At 40.7% G+C, this 19,097-nt stretch overlaps 1 protein-coding gene across 4 annotated transcripts in view; it reads right to left on the bottom strand.

Moving 5' to 3' along the window:
• dync1i1a (dynein cytoplasmic 1 intermediate chain 1a) overlaps nucleotides 1–19,097 on the bottom strand; it is a 533,829-nt gene that overhangs the window by 15,778 nt on the left and 498,954 nt on the right. For 3 of the 4 annotated variants that reach the window (XM_068009827.1, XM_068009830.1, XM_068009828.1), the window contains exons 14-15: nucleotides 16,164–16,308; nucleotides 10,239–10,379 (exon numbers count right to left, since the gene is read on the bottom strand). In XM_068009827.1, the coding sequence (XP_067865928.1) occupies nucleotides 10,239–10,379; nucleotides 16,164–16,308 (286 nt within the window). The remainder of the gene's footprint in view (nucleotides 1–10,238; nucleotides 10,380–16,163; nucleotides 16,309–19,097) is intronic. The other variant, XM_068009839.1, reaches the window with a different exon arrangement.

Here is a 19,097-nt window from a genome sequence, read left to right as displayed (position 1 = left end):
CATTTAAATCATTAATACAGATTGTAAATGGCTGAGGCCCCAGCACTGATCCTCGTGCCACTCCAATAGTTACAGCCTGCCAACATGAAATGCTCCATTTATCCCTACTCTCTGCTTCCCGTTTGTTACCAATCCTCCATCTATGATAATATATTACGTGCAGTGTGCTGTCAGGTTGCAATTCACAGTTTAAATTTTGTTTTCTATATGTGAACGATGTTTCAGAATACCAGAATGACTTTTAAGGTTGTACAAGAGGAGGTCATATCCACAGTCTTTCTCCCCTCCTCACCTCCCCCAAGACAGGTTTACAGTCCTGGTCAGAATGTTCTAAGCAGGAGTCATTTTCTGAGCAGTGGTTACACAGTACTACTGACAAAAGCCAGGGACCAAACTGCCCACCCTGGGCCAAAGCATGGCATCTGGCATACATGGGATACAAAGATGGGGAATTTTAAACTTTTTTTTGGAATGTTTTTATTCTTTCCACCTGTCCCATCCTGTAGTCTCATACTGATGTGCATCAAGGTTCATAATACAGTAGAGAAGCAAGCTGAATATAGAAAGTACAAAGGAGATCTAAACAAGGGAATGATAGAGCCAAAGTGCAAGTAGAACAGGTTAGTGACTAACATAAAGGAAACCCAAAAGTCCTGTATAAACAGAAATAGTAAAAGGGTGGTCAAAGGAAGGGTGGGGCCAATTAGGGAACATATAGGAGATGTTCTTCTGTTAGCAGAGTGATGGCTGAGGTACTAAAATGAGTACTTCGCATCTGTCTTCACTATGGAAGAGGATGCTGTCAATGTAGCAGTAAAAAAGGAAGCAGTAGTGAAATTGGATAGGATAATATAGAAAGAGCAAATACTTAAAAGGTTGGAAGTCCTCAAAGCAGAAAAGTCAGCTGGCGCAGAGGGGATACATCCTAGGTTACTAGGGAGGTAAGGGCGAAAATTTCAGAGGCTCAGGCCTCTTCCAATCCTCAATGGAGACAGAGGTGCTGCTAGAGGACTGGAGGATTGCAAAGGTTACACCCCTGTTCAAAAAAAGGGAAGAGGGATAAACACAGCATCTAAAGGTGAGTCAACCTAACATCGGTGGCGCTGAAACTTTTAGATACAATAATCCAGGATAAAATTAATTGATATTTAGAAAAATATGGGCTTATAAATGAAAGTTAGCACTGATTTGTTAAAGGCAAATTGTGATTGATTAACTTGTTTGGGTTCTTCAATGAAGTAATGGAAAGAGTTGATGAGGGTAGTGCAGTTGAAATTGTATATGGACTTTCAAAAGGCGTTTGACAAAGTTTTTTTTATTCATTCATGGAATGTGGGTGTCGCTGGCTAGGCCAGGCCAGCATTTACTGCCCATCCCTAATTGCCCTTCAGTAGGTGGTGATGAGCTGCCTTCTTGAACCGCTGCAGTCTACGTGACGTAGGTACACCCACAGTGCTGTTAGGAAGGGAGTTCCAGGATTTTGACCCAGCAACAGTGCAGGAAGGGAGATAAAATTCCAAGTGAGGATGGTGTGTGGCTTGGAGGGGAACTTGCAGTGTGGTGTTCCCATGCATTTGCTGCCCTTGTCCTTCTTGGTGGTACAGGTCATGGGTTTGGAAGGTGCTGTCTAAGGAGCCTTGGTACATTGCTGCAGTGCATCTTGTAGATGGTACACACTGCTGCCACTGTGCGTCGGTGGAGGAGGGAGGGAATGTTTGTGGACGGGATGCCAATCAAGCGGGCTGCTTTGTCCTGGATGGTGTCGAGCTTCTTGAGTGTTGTTGGAGCTGCACCCATCCAGGCAAGTGGAGAGTATTCCATCACACTCCTGAATTGTACTTTGTAGATTGTGGACAGGCTTTGGGAAGTCAGGTGAGTTACTCACCGTAGGATTCTTAGCCTCTGACCTGCTCTTGTAGCCATGGTATTTATATGGCTACTCCAGTTCAGTTTCTGGTCAATGGTAGCCCCTAGGATGTTAATAGTGGTGGATTCAGCGATGGTAATGCCATTGAATGTCAAGGGGAGATGGTTAGATTCTCTCTTGTTGGAGAAGGTCATTGCCTGGCACTTGTGTGGTGTGAATGTTACTTGCCACTTATCAGCCCAAGCCTGGATATTGTCCAGGTCTTGCTGCATTTCTACACGGACTGCTTCAGTATCTGAGGAGTCGTGAATGGTGCTGTACATTGTGCAATCATCAGCAAACATCCCCACTTCTGACCTTATGATTGAAGGAAGGCCATTGATGAAGCAACTGAAGATGGTTGGGCCTAGGACTACCCTGAGAAACTCCTGCAGTGATGTCCTGGAGCTCAGATGATTGTCCTCCAACAACCACAACCATCTTTCTTTGCGTTAGGTATGATTCCAACTAGCGGAGAGTTTTCCCCCTGATTCCCATTGACCTCGGTTTTACTAGGGCTCCTTGATGCCATACTCAGTCAAATGCTGCCTTGATGTCTCACCTCACCTCACCTCTTGAGTTCAGCTCTTTTGTCCATGTTTAAACCAAGGCTGTAATGAGGTCAGGAGCTGAGTGGCCCTGGCAGAACCCAAACTGAGCATCACCGAGCAGGCTATTGCTAAGCAAGTGCTGCTTGATAGCACTGTTGATGACATCTTCCATCACTTTACTGATGATTGAGAGCAGGCTGATGGGGCGGCAATTGGCCAGGTTCGACTTGTTCTGCTTTTTGTGTACAGGACATACCTGGGCAATTTTCCACATTGCCGGGTAGATGCCAGTGTTGTAGCTGTACTGAAACAGCTTGGCTTGGGGAGCACAGGTCTTCAGTACTATTGCTCACATAGCACCATGTAATGGACTTGTTAACAAAATTAAAGCCCTTGGCATTAAAGTGAGTGTGGTAACATGGATACAAAAGCGACGAAGGAACAGAAAACAGAGAACAGTGGTGAATCGTTGTTTTTCAGAATGAAGGGAAGTGTTTCCCAGGGATCAGTATGAGGACCACTGATATTCCTGCTATATATTAATGACCTGGATTTGGGTATATAGAACATAATTTCAAAATTTACAGATAACATGGAACTCAGAAATATCGTAAACAATGAGAAAGATAGTAACAGACTTCAGGATGATATAGACAGACTGGTAAAACGGGCAGACACATGGCAGATGAAATTTAATGAAGTGTGAAGAGACATGTTTTGGTATGAAGAATGAGGAGAGGCAATATGAACTAAATGGTACAATTTTAAAGGAGGTGCAGGAACAGGGAGACCTGTTAAAAATGCAAATGGGATCCTGGGCTTTTATTAATAGAGACATAGAATACAAAAGTAAGGGAGTTATGCTAAACCTTTATTAAACACTGGTTTAGGCCTCAACTGTGAATCACAGTTTAGGAAGAATGTCAAGGCCTTAGATAGGGTGCTGCAGAGATTTAGTAGAGTTGTACCAGGGATGAAGGACTTCAGTTATGTGGAGAGGCCAGAGCTTGTTTTCTTTAGAGCAGAAATGGTTGAGAGAGGATTTGATAGAGGTAATAGGCAAAATCATGAATTGTTTTGATAGTCTCTCCTTATTTAGTCTGTTTCCAATGGCAGAAGGGTTAGTAATCAGAGGACACAGATTTAACGTCATTTGCAAAAGAACCAGAAGCAACATGACAAAACTTTTTTTACACAGCGAGTTGTTGTGATCGAGCATGCACTGTCAGAAAGGGTTTTAGAAGCAGATTCAAAAGTAACATTCAAAAGATAATTGGATAAATATTTGAATGTAAACAATTTACAGGGCTATGGGGAAAGAGCAGGGGAATAGAACTAACTGGATAGCTCTAGAAAAGAGCTGGCACTGGCATAATAGGCCAAATGGCTGCCTTCTGTGCTGTACTATTCTATGATTCCCTGTTGAGATATGAGCAAGTCATCAACTCTAGAGTCAGATTCTGGAAATTGCCTTGAGCAGGCCAGAATGACTCCTCTGCAATGTTATCCCTCCCACTCTTTGGAGGAGCACCAGGCTTCCACAGAGCACCTCCTCAATGAAGCCAGGACTGAGCTCAATAACTCAGAATCGGATAACTCTGTTGTGTAGTGTATTGGTGTTACTTTCTCCCCCAGATTCTCTCCTGAGGATGGTGATTCATGTTGGAGAAAGGTTGCATGTGCATTCTTATGCCTCACTTGTTCTTCAGCTGTGTGCCTGGATTCTATATCAGCAACATATTCAACCACAAGGGATATGGTCACAGTTCAGTCATCATCTCAAGTCCACACAGATGCATTTACCAGCAGGAATTGCCAGATAATGATCAGAGCATGAATCCTGGCCGATTCCCCCTTCCCTAGCCTGAGGACAGTTTTGCCAATTGCATTTCCTCCATCATTGCCCTAGTTGAAATCAGCAGACTAAATATCACAGCTGGGAACCCTCTGGAGGCAAGTCGGAATCTCAATTAACTGCATTCCTCGTATTTTGTATGCTATGGAGATTACTTTTTAAAATTGATTTAGCAATAACTATTAGCCGATAGGACAACCACTGGATTCACAGCATCAGATTTAGGTTAAATATTGTTCAAAAACATAGGTTTGAATGGCACCATACTGGAGCACCAATACCTGAGCCATGATTTGGTGAGTGGTGGGTTTGATCACTCACATGAAACAGGCGCAGATGGAAAAGGGAAAACTGGAGAGAAAGTATGGCAGCCATCATGCCACTATTCTACAGCTCTTCTTAGCTGGCTCAAGGACAAGTTAGGCAAAGGCCCAAGTGATTTTCCCACAGGTGCATGTTCTGGCAAAATGAGGGCACGGACGGGAGAGGGGAGGATAACATACCCTATAAAATGGCAAAAGTCAGATATTTTGTAAAACACGCAGCATCAAAAAAATATTTGACTCTGGTAAGCCTCAGCCACCTTGAAGATCAGAAATGGGATAAGAATTATATTTTCCTTTCTATATATCAATGTGGTACTTTCATGACATTTACAGAGTACTTTTTGCAGTTTTTTGCTCCCTGACTATACTTCTAAAGGCAATAATGATCTCCATGGGATTGACATGTAACACTGTAGGATGCTTTCAGAATAACTTTGTAAGATTTCTTTGAGAGATAAACAATGGTTATTCTGATATTTATATTAGCGGGATGCAAAAACATGTTTGCTTTAATATGATGGTAATGAAAGAGAAGCAACATGTTATCTTGCTCCCACTGGGGGAGGGTAAAGTGGACCCTTCTCATCATAGTGAGAATTTCCAAATGGCAACAAACATGTGTTTGGACTAATAGCCAAGATAATGGGCTGGAGCTTGGTTGTGGTTGTTGGAGGCCAATCATCTCAGCCCCAGGATTTCCTCAAGGCAGTGTCCTAGGCCCAACCATCTTCAGCTGCTTCATCAATGACCTTCCCTCCATCCAGTCAGTTTAGTCTTGCTGGTAGGAAAGCTTTTAGAAACAATAAACTGGGACAAAATTATCAGTCACTTGGACAAATGTGGATTAATTAAGGAAAGCCAGCGGGGATTTGTTAAAGGCAAATTGTGTTTAACTAACTTGATTGAGTTTCTGATGAGGTAACAGAGAGGGTTGATGAGGGTAATGCGTTTGATGTGGTGCATGTGGATTTCTAAAAGGTGTTTGATAAAGTGCCACTTAACAGGTTTGGCAACAAAGTCAAAGACCATGGAATAAAAGGGACAGTGGTCGGATGGATAAGAATTTGGCTGAGTGACAGGAAACAGTGAGTGGCTGGTGGTATTGGGCAGATACATGGCTGATGAAATTTAATGTACTGAAATGTGAAGTGATACATTTTGGTAGGAAGAATGAGGAGAGGCAATTTAAAACCAAGGATACAATTCTAAAAGGTGTGCAACAGCAGAGGGACCTGGAGGTGTATGTGCTCAAATCGTTGAAGGTGACAGGGCAGGTTGAGAAAGTGGCTAACAAGGCATACGGCGTCCTGGACTTTATAAATAGAGGTACAGAGTACAAAAGCAAAGAAGCTACGGTGAACCTTTAGAAGACACCGGTTCTGCCTCAATTGGAGTATTGCGTCCAATTCTGAGCACCACACTTTAGGAAGGATGCAAAGGCATTGGAAAGCATGCAAAAAGATTCATGAGAATGGTTCCAGGGATGAGGTACTTAAGTTATGTGGATAGATTAAAGAAGCTGGGGCTGTTCTCTTTAGAGAAGAGAAGGTTGAAAGGAGATTTTATAGAGGTGTTCAACATCACGAGTGGTCTGGACAGAGTAGATAGGGAGAAACCGTTCCCATAGGCAGAAGGGTCGCGAACCAGAGGACACAGATTTAAGGTGAATAGCAAAAGAACAAAAATCGACATGAGGAACAACTTTTTTACGCTGCGAGTGGTTAGGATTTGGAATGCACTGCCTAAGAGTGTGTTGGAGGCAGATTCAATCATGGCTTTCGAAAGGCAACTGGATAATTATCTGAAGAGAAAAAATTTGCAGGACTATGTGGATAAGGTGGAGAGTGGGACTAGCTGAGTTGCTCTTGCAAAGAGCCAGGACACAAAGATGTCCTTTTCTCCTTCTCTGCTGTAGCCATTCTATGATTCTATAAGGTCTGGAATGGGGATGTTCGCCGTTGATTGCACAGTATTTGGTTCCATTTGCAACTCCTCAGATAATGAAGCAATCTGTGCCCATATGCAGCAAGACCTGGACAATATTCAGGCTTGGGCTGATAAGTGGCAAGTAACATTCATGTCGCTCAAGTACCAGGCAATGACCATCTCCAACAAGAGAGAATCTAACCATCTCCCCTTATGTTCAACAGCGTTACCATCGCCAAATTCCCCATCAACAACATTCTGGGGTCAACATTGACCAAAAACTTAACTGAACCAGCCATATAAATACTGGGGCTACAAGAGCAGATCAGAGGCTGGGAATTCTGCAGTGAGTAACTCACCTCCTGAATCCCCAAAGCCTGTCCACCATCTACAAATTAGCAGTGTGATGGTATACTCTCCACTTGCCTGGATGAATGCAACAACACTCAAGAAACTCAACACCACCCAGGACAAAGCAGCCCACTTGATCTGCACCCTATTCACCACCTTAAACATTCACTCTCTCCACCACCAGTTCAACGTGGCTGCAGTGTGAACCAACTAAAAGATGCACTGAAGCAACTTGTCAAGGTTTCCTTGACAGCACCTCCCAAACCTGTGGCCTCTATGGCCTAGAAGGTCAAAGGCAGCAGGTGCTTCAGAACACTACCATCTGTAAGTTCCTCTCCAAGTCACACACCATCCTAACTTGGAAATATATTGCTGTTCCTTCATCCTGACAAGAAAAAACTTCACTATTCTTTCCATTGTCACTTGGTCAACATCTTGGAATTCCCTACATAATAGCACTGTAGGTGTACCTAACACACATTGACTGCAATGCGGGATGTGGCGTAAAATGGAGTGGGAGGCTCTGGGAGGCTTTCCTGATCCGCTCCCACCTCCGCTACCCTTTACGCAGGGCGAGGGGCAGGCAAAAAACAGCCCGCCCGCCCCAGGCCAATCGAAGCCCTTAAATTGCCACTTAACGACCACATAAGGGCCTTCACCCACCTCCACGTGGACTTTACGTGTGGCAAGCGGACGTCCTGGAGCCAGGAAAAGCCACCTGGGAAAACCAGGCGGCTGCCGATCGTCCCTGGGGGGGGGCCCTGATCATCAGGCACAGGGTGCCCGATGGACGGTCGCCTCCACCACCCCAACCACACCCAACACGCCCCCCCTACCGACCACCCTTGTCTCGTTGGGCCCCGACCGATTACCCCCAGTGAGGCAACCAAAACTTACCTTTGCTCCTGGCTCCACGTCTTCTTCTATCTGCAGCTGGGCTGCAGAACCAACAGTGGCCACCACTTCCGGTGGTGCTGCTGGGACTAAGAGCTGCTAGCAACTCAATGAGGCAGGACTTCCTCTCTCAAGCGGGTGGAAGTCCTGCCTCGGAACAATTAAAACCTTGGGACCCGTAAAATACAGAACGGATCCCCAGGCGAGGCGGAAGCGGGCTCGCCACCGAATTTTACGTCGGTGGCTGGCTCCCGTCCGCCCTCCGTAAAATTCCGGCCATTGTCTTTTTTCTCTCTCTCTCTCTCTTGATCTAAAGAAAAAATGTAACATTAAAAAATAACACTTTAAAACCTCCAAGAATTCACTACCTAAAGGAATGAGACTTCAGTTTATACTTTTCACTTTTTGGGCCAGAGAAGTTGATTGACAGGCATTAACAATTATCATGTTAAATAGGTATTTACCTTATTAATTACTAAGTCTAACTTTCTGTGGTGAGTTTAATGCACAACTAATGTGCAAATCCAGCAAGTTCTTAAAAGTAATAGGAAGGCTTAAGACAAGATGCTGTTTCTATGGATCAACTGGCAAAGCAGCATAAACCAACCAGCAACTTCTGGAGATTCGCAACTCATGGCGTCTCTCTTAACCCCTACATTTGCTGGCCAATTTATATATTAATGATGGTGTGCAGCTTTCACATGCCCTTATTTCTTTCAGGCCTATTATAATATCCTCAAGTTGCCATGAAGGTCAACAACTACTATAGAAATTATTCATTTCATTGCAAACTGAAATAGGTGAATTTTAAATTGGATAGACATGACTTGGGTGGACACCATAAATCAACATCCAACTTACTCCCTGGTGCAAATCTACTGAGGAAAAAACTTATCCAACAAGGCAATCCTTATTTATAAAATTAATTATCATAGGCTTGGTTAGTTTAAAACACTAAATATAAACCATTTAACTGCAACAGCAATAATCATCAATCCAGATAACAAAACACATGTACTAGTTAAAATTAATATTTGATACAGGCTCATCATCAATTTTGGGGGCACCTCTATAACGTAATTAGTACGATCATCTGTAGTGCAGCAGAGAACCACTTCAAGGTGTTTCTCACTAGGTTCCCCCATGAGAAGCAGCAGCTGTAACAGCAATTATAAATGCTGCTGTTGGCATGAAATTTAGCAATGCTGTTTTCCCAATACCAGCCTGTACCCCATCTTCAGGGAAGGTATGATGGCTAGAATTGACTTTTAAACATTGCAATCTTGTACACATTCAGTTATTTTGAAGTTGCTGTTGGTGTTGTGGATTCAAACTTACAATACAAATAGTGTATGAACCACAACACCAGAAGCTCTAACTTCTACAGAAACAGTTCTATACTCAACACATAGTGAGTTCCAGGATTTTAAAGCATTAGTATTATTTTTACAATATTCAAATTATTATTCATTTTGTGTAAATAGGATTAAAATTATAGTTGAGTCTGACTGAGATGACTGACAACAAAACTGGTATCATTTTTCAGCTAACTGAATTTCAAATATATGGAGTGGAAGGTTAAAGGAATTCTGCAGTACGACTCTGGAACTGAAAAGGTTAAATATTTAAACAGAAATGTATCACTAGGGAAGATTTTACCAAAACAAGAGATGACCAAACTGAACTTCTGCATGCTTATTTTAATCTACATTTGGGAGAGTGGCACATTACACAAAATATACCTGACAGTACTGTAACCTCCTCCTAAAACATAGCTGATGTAGAAAAAAACCTTTCCCACTCATATCCTGCAGCTGTGTGGTTCATAATTAAAAAGACTGCACTGTTTCCTGCTGTGGACACTTCAAAAGATATTTTTTTGTCTCCAGTCCGTTGACGTCCAGCTTGAAATGACTTGCCCACATTTTTATTTATAGCTGATGTGACATTAAAAAAAAAATCAAAATGTGTAAATTATATATAATGAAAAGTGAAAAAATATTGGGTTTAATAACGAACTACTTGTTTTCTTGTGACCCAAAAAACAGCATTACATGAAGAATTAATTCAGGCATGGTTGTGTAAATATCCATTAGATTTTTGTATCTTACAAGTTAACAAACCTAATTGTGAATTTGGAAAATGCTGAGAGATTATAATGCAATGCATAATTTTAAATATATGATAGGAATTCAAGCTACAGACTCTAATTTAAATATTTTTCCAAATAATTTTGTTCAGATAAGATTAGGGTCAAATTGTTTTTCATTTTCCATAATTCAGTGAAGTTCTGTGCTGAAAATTAACAGGCAAAGAATGTTGTACAGAAGGACCTTCACTAGCATTCACTGACTGGAATAGCTTTAATATTTTCAAACTTATTAAAAAAAACAAGTGGTTAAATCTGAAAAAGTTAACTTCTTCCTCACCTCGGTGTCATTATTGAGGTTCCAGAGGTCTAATCGCCCCATCCCATCCACACAGGCAAATAGTGCAGGATGCACTGGTGACCACATGACGTCGTAGACATAGTCTGCATTGTCTTCAAAGGAGTAGAGAGGCTTGTTGTGCTGTAAGGCGGAGAGAGCAAGAAGACTTTGTGGCGCTAGTGCTGCCTGAGGCTGTCTGGCAAGTCTAATTAAAAACTTTGCACATTTTCAAAAGTGTCATAAACGAATGAGATGAAAGTCTGCAAAGGTGTGCTATAACTTCAATACAACAGCTGTCCAGTAAGATAAATAAAAAAATGAATACCATAAAGGACTATATGAGCATTCCCCAGACAGGTAGATGTATAGACCTTTAGCTCACAATTCATTCACGACAAGTAGGAGGTTACTTGTCCAAATGAATCAAACTGTGGTCAACCTACCAAGGATTATGGGATGCTCTAAGTGAACCAGGCAGTAGAATTTAACTGCAGGCTTTCAGATAATAGCCTGCCATTATAGATACAGAGTGCCATCTAGTGAAAAAAGTCTATGCAGCAGTAACTGATGTGAACGGTTTCCCTGGGGGCCACATGACCTCCTTTGCTTATCTCAACTCCAGACATTTCATCTACAATGTGGATAGCTGCAAGGACAAACTGGACAACATCAAAGACAAAATGCTTAACTTCACAGATCAACATACCGGCTACTGCCATTAGCTGTCATCTTCTCTCAAGACATTTAAATGAAAAGTGCTTCTCCTCCTCTCGTACCCCGCTGCTCCTGCCTCGTAATATGTGAAAGCTTTTTGGAGTTAAATACATTATTCTTCTTCATTTTAGTGATAGTATAAACTCCACACTTTTCCCGAACCAATATTTACATAGATTGTCACGGGCTTTAATTGCTGTGCAGTGCCTCAGATTAAATTTATCCTTTCTGGCTTTCCAACAGCCTCTGCCACACCATCCTCATACAAAAGAAATCACAGCACAACACATGCTTCACTTTAAAGTCAGTATGAATTGCTTTTACATCAGAAGTACTGTTTTAAATTTTTGAAGGAATAAACAGTAAATGGCTCAAACTCCATATATTATGAGCACTTATCCCAGTCGCGTAAAAACACCCAACGGATCATATCAAGTCATGGTGTGATGGTATTTCGTGTGTCAGATGCAAAACAAGTTGCATTGCAAAGCAACACACAAGTCAGAAATAATACATTTTATTAGCTTCTCACATTGGCTTTTTTTAAAATTTAATTTTATTTTTTTAATTTAGAGATACAGCACTGAAACAGGCCCTTCGGCCCACCGAGTCTGTGCCGACCAACAACCACCCATTTATACTAACCCTACAGTAATCCCATATTCCCTATCACCTCCCAACACTAGGGGCAATTTACAACAGCCAATTTACCTATCACCTGCAAGTCTTTTGGATGTGGGAGGAAACCGGAGCACCCGGTGAAAACCCACACAGACACAGGGAGAACTTGCAAACTCTGCACAGGCAGTACCCAGAATCGAACCCGTGTCCCTGGAGCTGTGAGGCTGCGGTGCTAACCACTGCGCCGCCTCAACTGGGGACAGAAAGTTCTAAACATCTTGAATAAATAGTGTTACACAGCAATATTTTAATTTTATCTTCATTTTGATTGACAAATCACAAATCACATGAGCCATCATTCAAAAAACTGAGCAATGTCACATTTGGAATTGTATGTGAAGGCAGTCAGAAAGGACAGAACATAAAATTAATTCTTATTAAAATAAATTAATGAAAAACTGTCTGTTTGGGTGACATTCTTATTAAGTGTAGATATTACTGCCTCATGCTCAGTGCATTTACAAAGCATTTAAAAGGTTTTTGTAGGCATATTACTATGCTCTTTATTAGGAGTTGAGACGCAAGTTCGCTACTAATGTATTACTGACATTGCTAAGTAAAAATATTTTAAACATGGTCTCAGTCATTGGTTGCAAATACAACCTCACAACAATCAGGCTTGCTTTGAGACACATTGGGAAACATTATTAAGATTTACAGCATCAAATGTACTTCTTAAAAATAAAATTGTCCCACGATAAAATAATTTTACTTTAAATGCACATTGGAATTACTTGTACTTCTATTCTTTTGTTACCATTAACAAACATGAAGCTCCATCTCCTGTCCCAGATAAATTCAGGCAAATTATTGTTCTTTATCCTAACTGCTACTGACCAGTGATGACCAGTCTCTTCCACAGGTTTTGTAAATATCCAACTGGTCAGTAACAACACAATTCCTTTATCAACAGAAGTTACAGCACAGGAGAAACACTACAATTTGGTACACACAGAGCACTCAGATTAAAAATGTCCAAATGTTCAAAAGTATGTTTGTAATAAATTCAGTCTGAAGATAAGACAAACTGATTACATGCCTGTGGTTTTTTTCTTTAAGGCAATGCATTCTTCATAATTGAGTTTGATAAATGAGTCAAACAACAAAGAGATGATGATCAGTCTGGTTTTCTGATGCGAGAAAATCAAAGCATCTGGCAAAGGAAAGGAAAGAATGTGTTTTGACAGATACCTGAACAACTAGGGCGTCAGTTAGTCAACCAGTGAGAAAAGGGGTGGGTGAGGAATTCCTACATAAGCAATACTTTTACTAATGCCTTAATCTGTTTTCTCGTAAGGTCTAGCAACTCATGCCTCAAAAAAAAGACTGGAAGTGAGATTTTAATTTTGGACATTTCATTTTATTAAGTCACAAAATTCACCTTAGCCAGATAGCAATACCAGTATTGTTTCTTTAAAGGTTTAACTCCCTTCAACCCCTCAAATGGTGGTAAAAAAAAACACCCGTGCAAATTTCCTCCTCCACTAACCAGTTCTGCTTCCACACTGTCCTCCTCCAGCTATGATTCTCCCAGTGTCAGACACACTATGGATATGTCGCCAATGCTGCTCCATAATGGCCATCACAAAACGCTCAACGCAGGAGGTCAGGTTCTCCTGATGCTTTTTCATTCCTAAGATGGCAAACTCTGCTACTTAAGACAGTCCGCTGACTAGTATGCCCCAGATCTGTCAAAATATTCCCATAAAGACTTAAACCTGTCCCAACTGACAGTGGGATTCAAAAACTACACATTTAGTGTGGGAATCCAGTAACTATCACTAAAGCTGGTAAAATGCTTAAGCCATTTATGAGAATAACCAGTATTATAACAGATCTTGCTCAAAACAGGAATATTTTTCACAAAAATGTCATTTTTAAAACTGTTGTGGCATTGCAAATACTTTAAAAAGTTACCTACTGTTTTAGCAATAGCATTTTCTTATAGTATGCACAACTTTCTAATACAAAACATCAGTGAGTTGTAGGACATGGAATGCACTGCCTAAAAAGACAGTGAATGCAGATTCAATAACAACTTTCAAAAGGGTCTTGGATAAATACTTGAAGGAGAAAGATTTTCAGGGTTATGGGGAAAGGGCAGAGAAAAGGGATGAACTGAATAGCTCTTTCAAAGAGATGGAACAGGCATGATGGGCCAAATGGTCTCCTTCTGTGCTGTATCATTCTATGATCACAAATGCACGATTGTGGAGATTGCCACACTTATTTGGCTTTAAAAAAAACAACGAAAGAAGCAAATTACCATTATAAATTCATCCGTGTGCTCTGATGTACTTTAATCTGAGTCATAATTTGGACAAAATACAAACCAAAATACCAGTCCCTGAAAAAAAGTTTCAATATGTTCCACCAAACAAAACGTACCCTTCATCGTGTAAACTCCACTTATATTACTGCAGACCTTAAAGCTTAGAATCCAGCCAACTAGGCATCCAAGTACTGAAAACAGTGTGGTGATGACATATTGCCACATTGGCAACAACTACTGAATGCAGACAAGTACTAAAATTCAAAGGCATTATCACTCCAGATCAAAGGGGCAACTTTTAAGGCAATTGCAATTCCATAAATTACAAATTTGCTGAAACTGCCTTTTTTGATTTTTATTTTCTTCAGAATTGCATGCTGGGTTTACATAAGTTAGCACGATTGCTTTACAATTTGCATACACAGTACTTATAGAAATGTGAACTAACACAGTAAATATGCTGACATAGTTGTATATATTGGTAGCAGTTGTATATGTGCCATGATCACATGTATTGGAAGGAACCGAGTTTGGTTTGGGGGGGGGGGGTGCAGAGGTCAGGCAATGATGATTAAAGGCTATACTTTGTAAATAGTGAAAATATTGCATCTCTTAAAGGGCTTATGAGTTTCTCTAGTTTGGACGGGGACGAGAGATGTAAGCCTAGAGAGTCAGAAGAGCACATGCAGAGTAATGCGCATGACTGGTACAGTGCAAAGAGCCCTAAATATTGGGCTTCTGACCTCATTCACTTATCAATGGCAGTGCAGGGGGAGAGGCCACAGAGGTAAGTGATGACAGTTGAGCTGCAGCCAGTGTGGAAGCAGTCCACATGTGTATGGTGAGTTGGGGAGAAATCACAGGCCTGAGGGAAGCAATTGTTGGCCAATGGGCGCAAGACAAATGGTGACCAGGGCGGAGGAAGATTGGGAAGCCCGGAGGTTGGACTGGCAGGGAAGTGGAGGAAGTGGGAGGTTGGGGAGCCAGTTGGGCAAGGGTGAGAGATCACAGGTTGGGGGCTAGGGAGTGACAACAATCATACGGGTGGTTTACAGCTAAGTTACTTACCTTTTTTTCTGTAGGCTTGATTTTAACGAGTGCAATGATGGCCACCTTGGGGCAAACCTACATTGCAGTAAGAATCTCAAGCAGGCATTAGGCCTCCTTCTTGTACATACAAAGGGCCTAATGCCTGTTTAAGGTGTGGGTAAAAGACGCCTCTTGTTTTTATTGTCATTACCCAATATGACGATTGGCACACTATTATTTGGTGAGTGTACATGCCCACTGCCCACCATTTTGGGGATTTGGGAAGCAGCGTAGCAACGAGAAAATGGGTGTTAAACAACCCAATTTCTGGACTGTAAAATATCCCTTTAAAAAAAAACACTGCAGACTTCCACCTCTTTCATTTTCAACAGATGCTTTAGCAATTTCAAACTACTGAAGTGGTTTTCATCAAAAATATTTGTAGGACAGTACTTACTTCTGCTCCGGGGACTTTCTTCTATTGGCCTCCTGGGAGTCCTCTTGCCAGCTCCATGCATCTTTTCTCCACCCCCAAGATGTCGGCAACTTTTCTTTCCTCATCTCTACATCCCACCCACCCGCCCAGCACAAGACTTTGCAGGATGACAAAGATTACACTCACTTGAACTGACTTCTTTTCCACCACATGAAGAGATCAAGAAAAGTTGAAACAAAGTTAGTAAAGTTACATAATGCAGTCCGTATCTGTACAGCTGCACTAAGACTGATGTCACATTGACACGAAACCCACGGATGTGACTTTTATGACTCAGGTATGAAGAAGTTAGTATCTCAAATTTGAAGAGATGATAACAGGATCACTCTGAAATTAAACTCATCATTTAAAAAAGTTGGGATTAGGGGAAGGACGAGGAAGCACTGATATAGAGTATTATTAAAGTTAAATCTTTGCACTCTAAAGTGAGTGAAACATCCCAGCAAAAAGAACCAAGTTCCAAAAGCACATTTTTCACAGAATAAGTGAGATGGAAAATGTTAGCATTATTTGTACAAGAAAAACTAAATATCCTGAATTGTTTGAACACCTGACAATTTAGAGTTGGCATAAACCTCTGGTTTTTCGAATTAGTTGAAAACTAATAAAAGTGGAAGTCACTAGTTATGATGCATAATATCCTAGAAAGAAGTTATAGTTTAGAAAAGAATCATGCATGAATGACATATATCCTAGTCTCAAAAAGTGTTAGGTACATGCAAGTGTTTCTTACCTTTGTGGTCCACAATTTAACTGTCCAATCAAACGAAGAGGTGACAAAAAGATGGGAGAAATCAATCTGTCCCACGGCCATGTGGCAGTTGATACCAGTCACCGGACCCTGGTGACCCTCAAACATTTCACCAATACCAGCCTTACTGGAAAACAAGTTTTAGGTTCATTAGCCCATTATCAGCCAAAAAAATACAAACTCTTTTAAGACACATCATTGTAATCTAGTATCCATAAGTTATCCATTCATTGGCCTACTTTTCCATTTGGTTCAGCAGCTCTGAGATCACAAGAGATAATTCAGATGCTTCAGATCATCACATGCATTATCCAAAGACGGAAACATAGCACAGCAACTAGTATTAAATAGCATCATCAAAAGATATTATAGGACTCTCTGACAGCTCAGTTTATTCCATTATACAGCTGAGCTATTATTTCACCAGAAATTGTTGTTGAATTTTTTTTACTCTCATGAGTTAAAGTTATAAATACAATAGAGTTACATTTGGGAAGAGTTGAAAAGTCATTTCCTGATCGTCACGAAGATGCAGTGTTCCTAATAAAGTCTGGGAGAATTCCTTAAGAAATTTCAATGCTTATAATAATAACTTCTTCTGCAAGTATGAAAGTCCTGAAAATGCCTGTGTCTAGAATGGTGATTTCATCAAACATTTGTAATAAAATTAAAACAGCCTCACCAGTATAAAGGTGGTAGCATGTCTCGATGTTTGGCTACTCCCAACCCCGACTGGTGCTTGTAGGGAAAGCTGGCTTGGAAATCACAGGCACAAAGTGTTTGACTTTTAATCCTTTTAAATAAGTTGGCATAGGACAGACAGATCAGGAGAATTAACTAAGGGATGGTGTGGGAAACTGGGGTTCCGTTTCATGGGGCGCTAACACCAGTCCTGGAATGGAAGGAGTTGCACCGATGGGATAGGCTCTACCTGAACCGGGATGGGACCCATGTCCCAACGGAAAGGGTAAATAGGGAGGTGGCAAAGACTTTGGGGAGGGATCTACAAGAAACGTAAGCAGCTTAAATGCAAACAAAGCACAAGAGCATAGGAAAGAATAAAATAAGGGAGGGCATTGATGGCAAGAAAATAAGAGAGTTATACAACAGTAGTCTAAAAAGATGGTTAAACATAAAGTGTGAGGAAATTCTATTAAAAGTGAGTTAAGATGTCTGTACAGCAAGGCACATAGTGTCCTTAATAAACAGGGGAACTAGAGGCTATCATACATTGGGAGGAACCAGACACAGTAGGAATTACTGAGACATGGCTGCAGAAAAATCAGGACTGGGAATTAAACATTGCAGGATATAACATATTTAGAAAAGATAGGAAAAAGTGGAGGTGGAGTAGCTGTGCTTATGAGGAATAACATAATGATAGTAGGAAAAAGGGAAGCAGCTATCAGCCAGACAAAAATAGAATCCATCTGGATAGAGATAAAAGGTAATAAAGGATTAATCACACCAATAGGTGTAGTCTACAGACCACTTAATAGTGGAAGGGAGGTGGAGGAAAAAACATGCAGACAAATTAGGGAATTGAGTAAAAAACACAGAATAATAATAAAGTGGGATTTCAACTACCCCGAAATTAATTGGACAGAAGAGGTAGGTAAAAGAGATAAGGGAATGGAGTTCCGACAATGTGTAAAGGACTCTTTTCTAACCCAATATGTAAAAAGCCCAACAAGGGAAGATTTGCTATTGGATCTAGTAATGGGGAATGAAACAGAGCAGATAAGAAAAGTAAACATAGGGGTATATTGAGGCAATAGTGATCATAACATAACACACTTTAAGATGATAATAGAGAAGGTCATAAGTATGACGAAAACCAGGTTAATAGATGAGAGAAAAGCTGATTTTGAGGGGCTGAGGTCAGAACTTCAGAAAATAAAATAGGCAACAATATTGGCAAATAATGATGCAGAACAACAATGGGAAACGTTTAAAGTAGTGTTCAATAGAGTGCAGAAAACTATATTCCTCCAAAAGGAAAGAACAAACTAAACACTAGAGGGACTCCATGGCTGAAAAAAGACATAAGGGAACAACTGAGGGTGAGGAAACAGGCATACATTAAATACATAGAAAGCAAAGGAGTGCATGATAAGAGAGAATACAAAGAGATTAGGAGAGAAGTCGAAACACAATTAGGAAGGCAAAGAAGAACTTAAAAATTAAACTAAGATAAAATAGTAAAATATTTTACAGGCACATCAATAAAAAAAATAAAGGGATGGGAACAGGACCATTAAGATAGATAGAATAGCACCACAAGTAACGATAGAGAGATGGCAGACATATCAAATAATTATTTCACTTCAGTATTTACCAGAGAGAGATAGAACAGATCGACATGACATCGAATAACGAGATAAGTAATGAGATAAGTGCATTTAAAATAAAGGGGATGTGTTGAATAAACTAATCAAACTCAAAGAGGATAAAGTCCCTGGTCTGGATGGATTGCATCCACGCATTTTAAGAAAATCTAAAGAGATAGCAGAGCCATTACTACACATAGTTAATAACTCATTAGAAAAAGGTGTAGTCACCAGAGAACTGGCAGATAGCTAAAGTAATTTCTATATTTATGAAGGGGGAACAAAACATACCAGGGAATTACAGACCAGTCAGCTTAACATCGGTTTTTTTTAAATGAATGGTCAGCATGGATTTCAAAATGGAAAATCATACTTGGCCAACCTTATTGAATTTTTTGAGGAGGTGACAGAGAGACACTGGTAATGCAGGAAATGCAATTTATCTGGATTTTCAAAAGGCCTTCATTAAGGTGCCACATAATAGATTAAATGAATGAAGTAACAGAATGCGCAGTCAGGGGACAAATATAATCCTCTGTAAATAGATGGAAAATCAGGCATAGCGGACACGCCCTTTCCCTGCCAA

The sequence above is a fragment of the Heterodontus francisci genome, chromosome 2, assembly GCF_036365525.1.
Source record: "Heterodontus francisci isolate sHetFra1 chromosome 2, sHetFra1.hap1, whole genome shotgun sequence".
Lineage (NCBI taxonomy): Eukaryota > Metazoa > Chordata > Chondrichthyes > Heterodontiformes > Heterodontidae > Heterodontus > Heterodontus francisci.
This window is presented reverse-complemented; position numbering and strand designations above follow the sequence as displayed.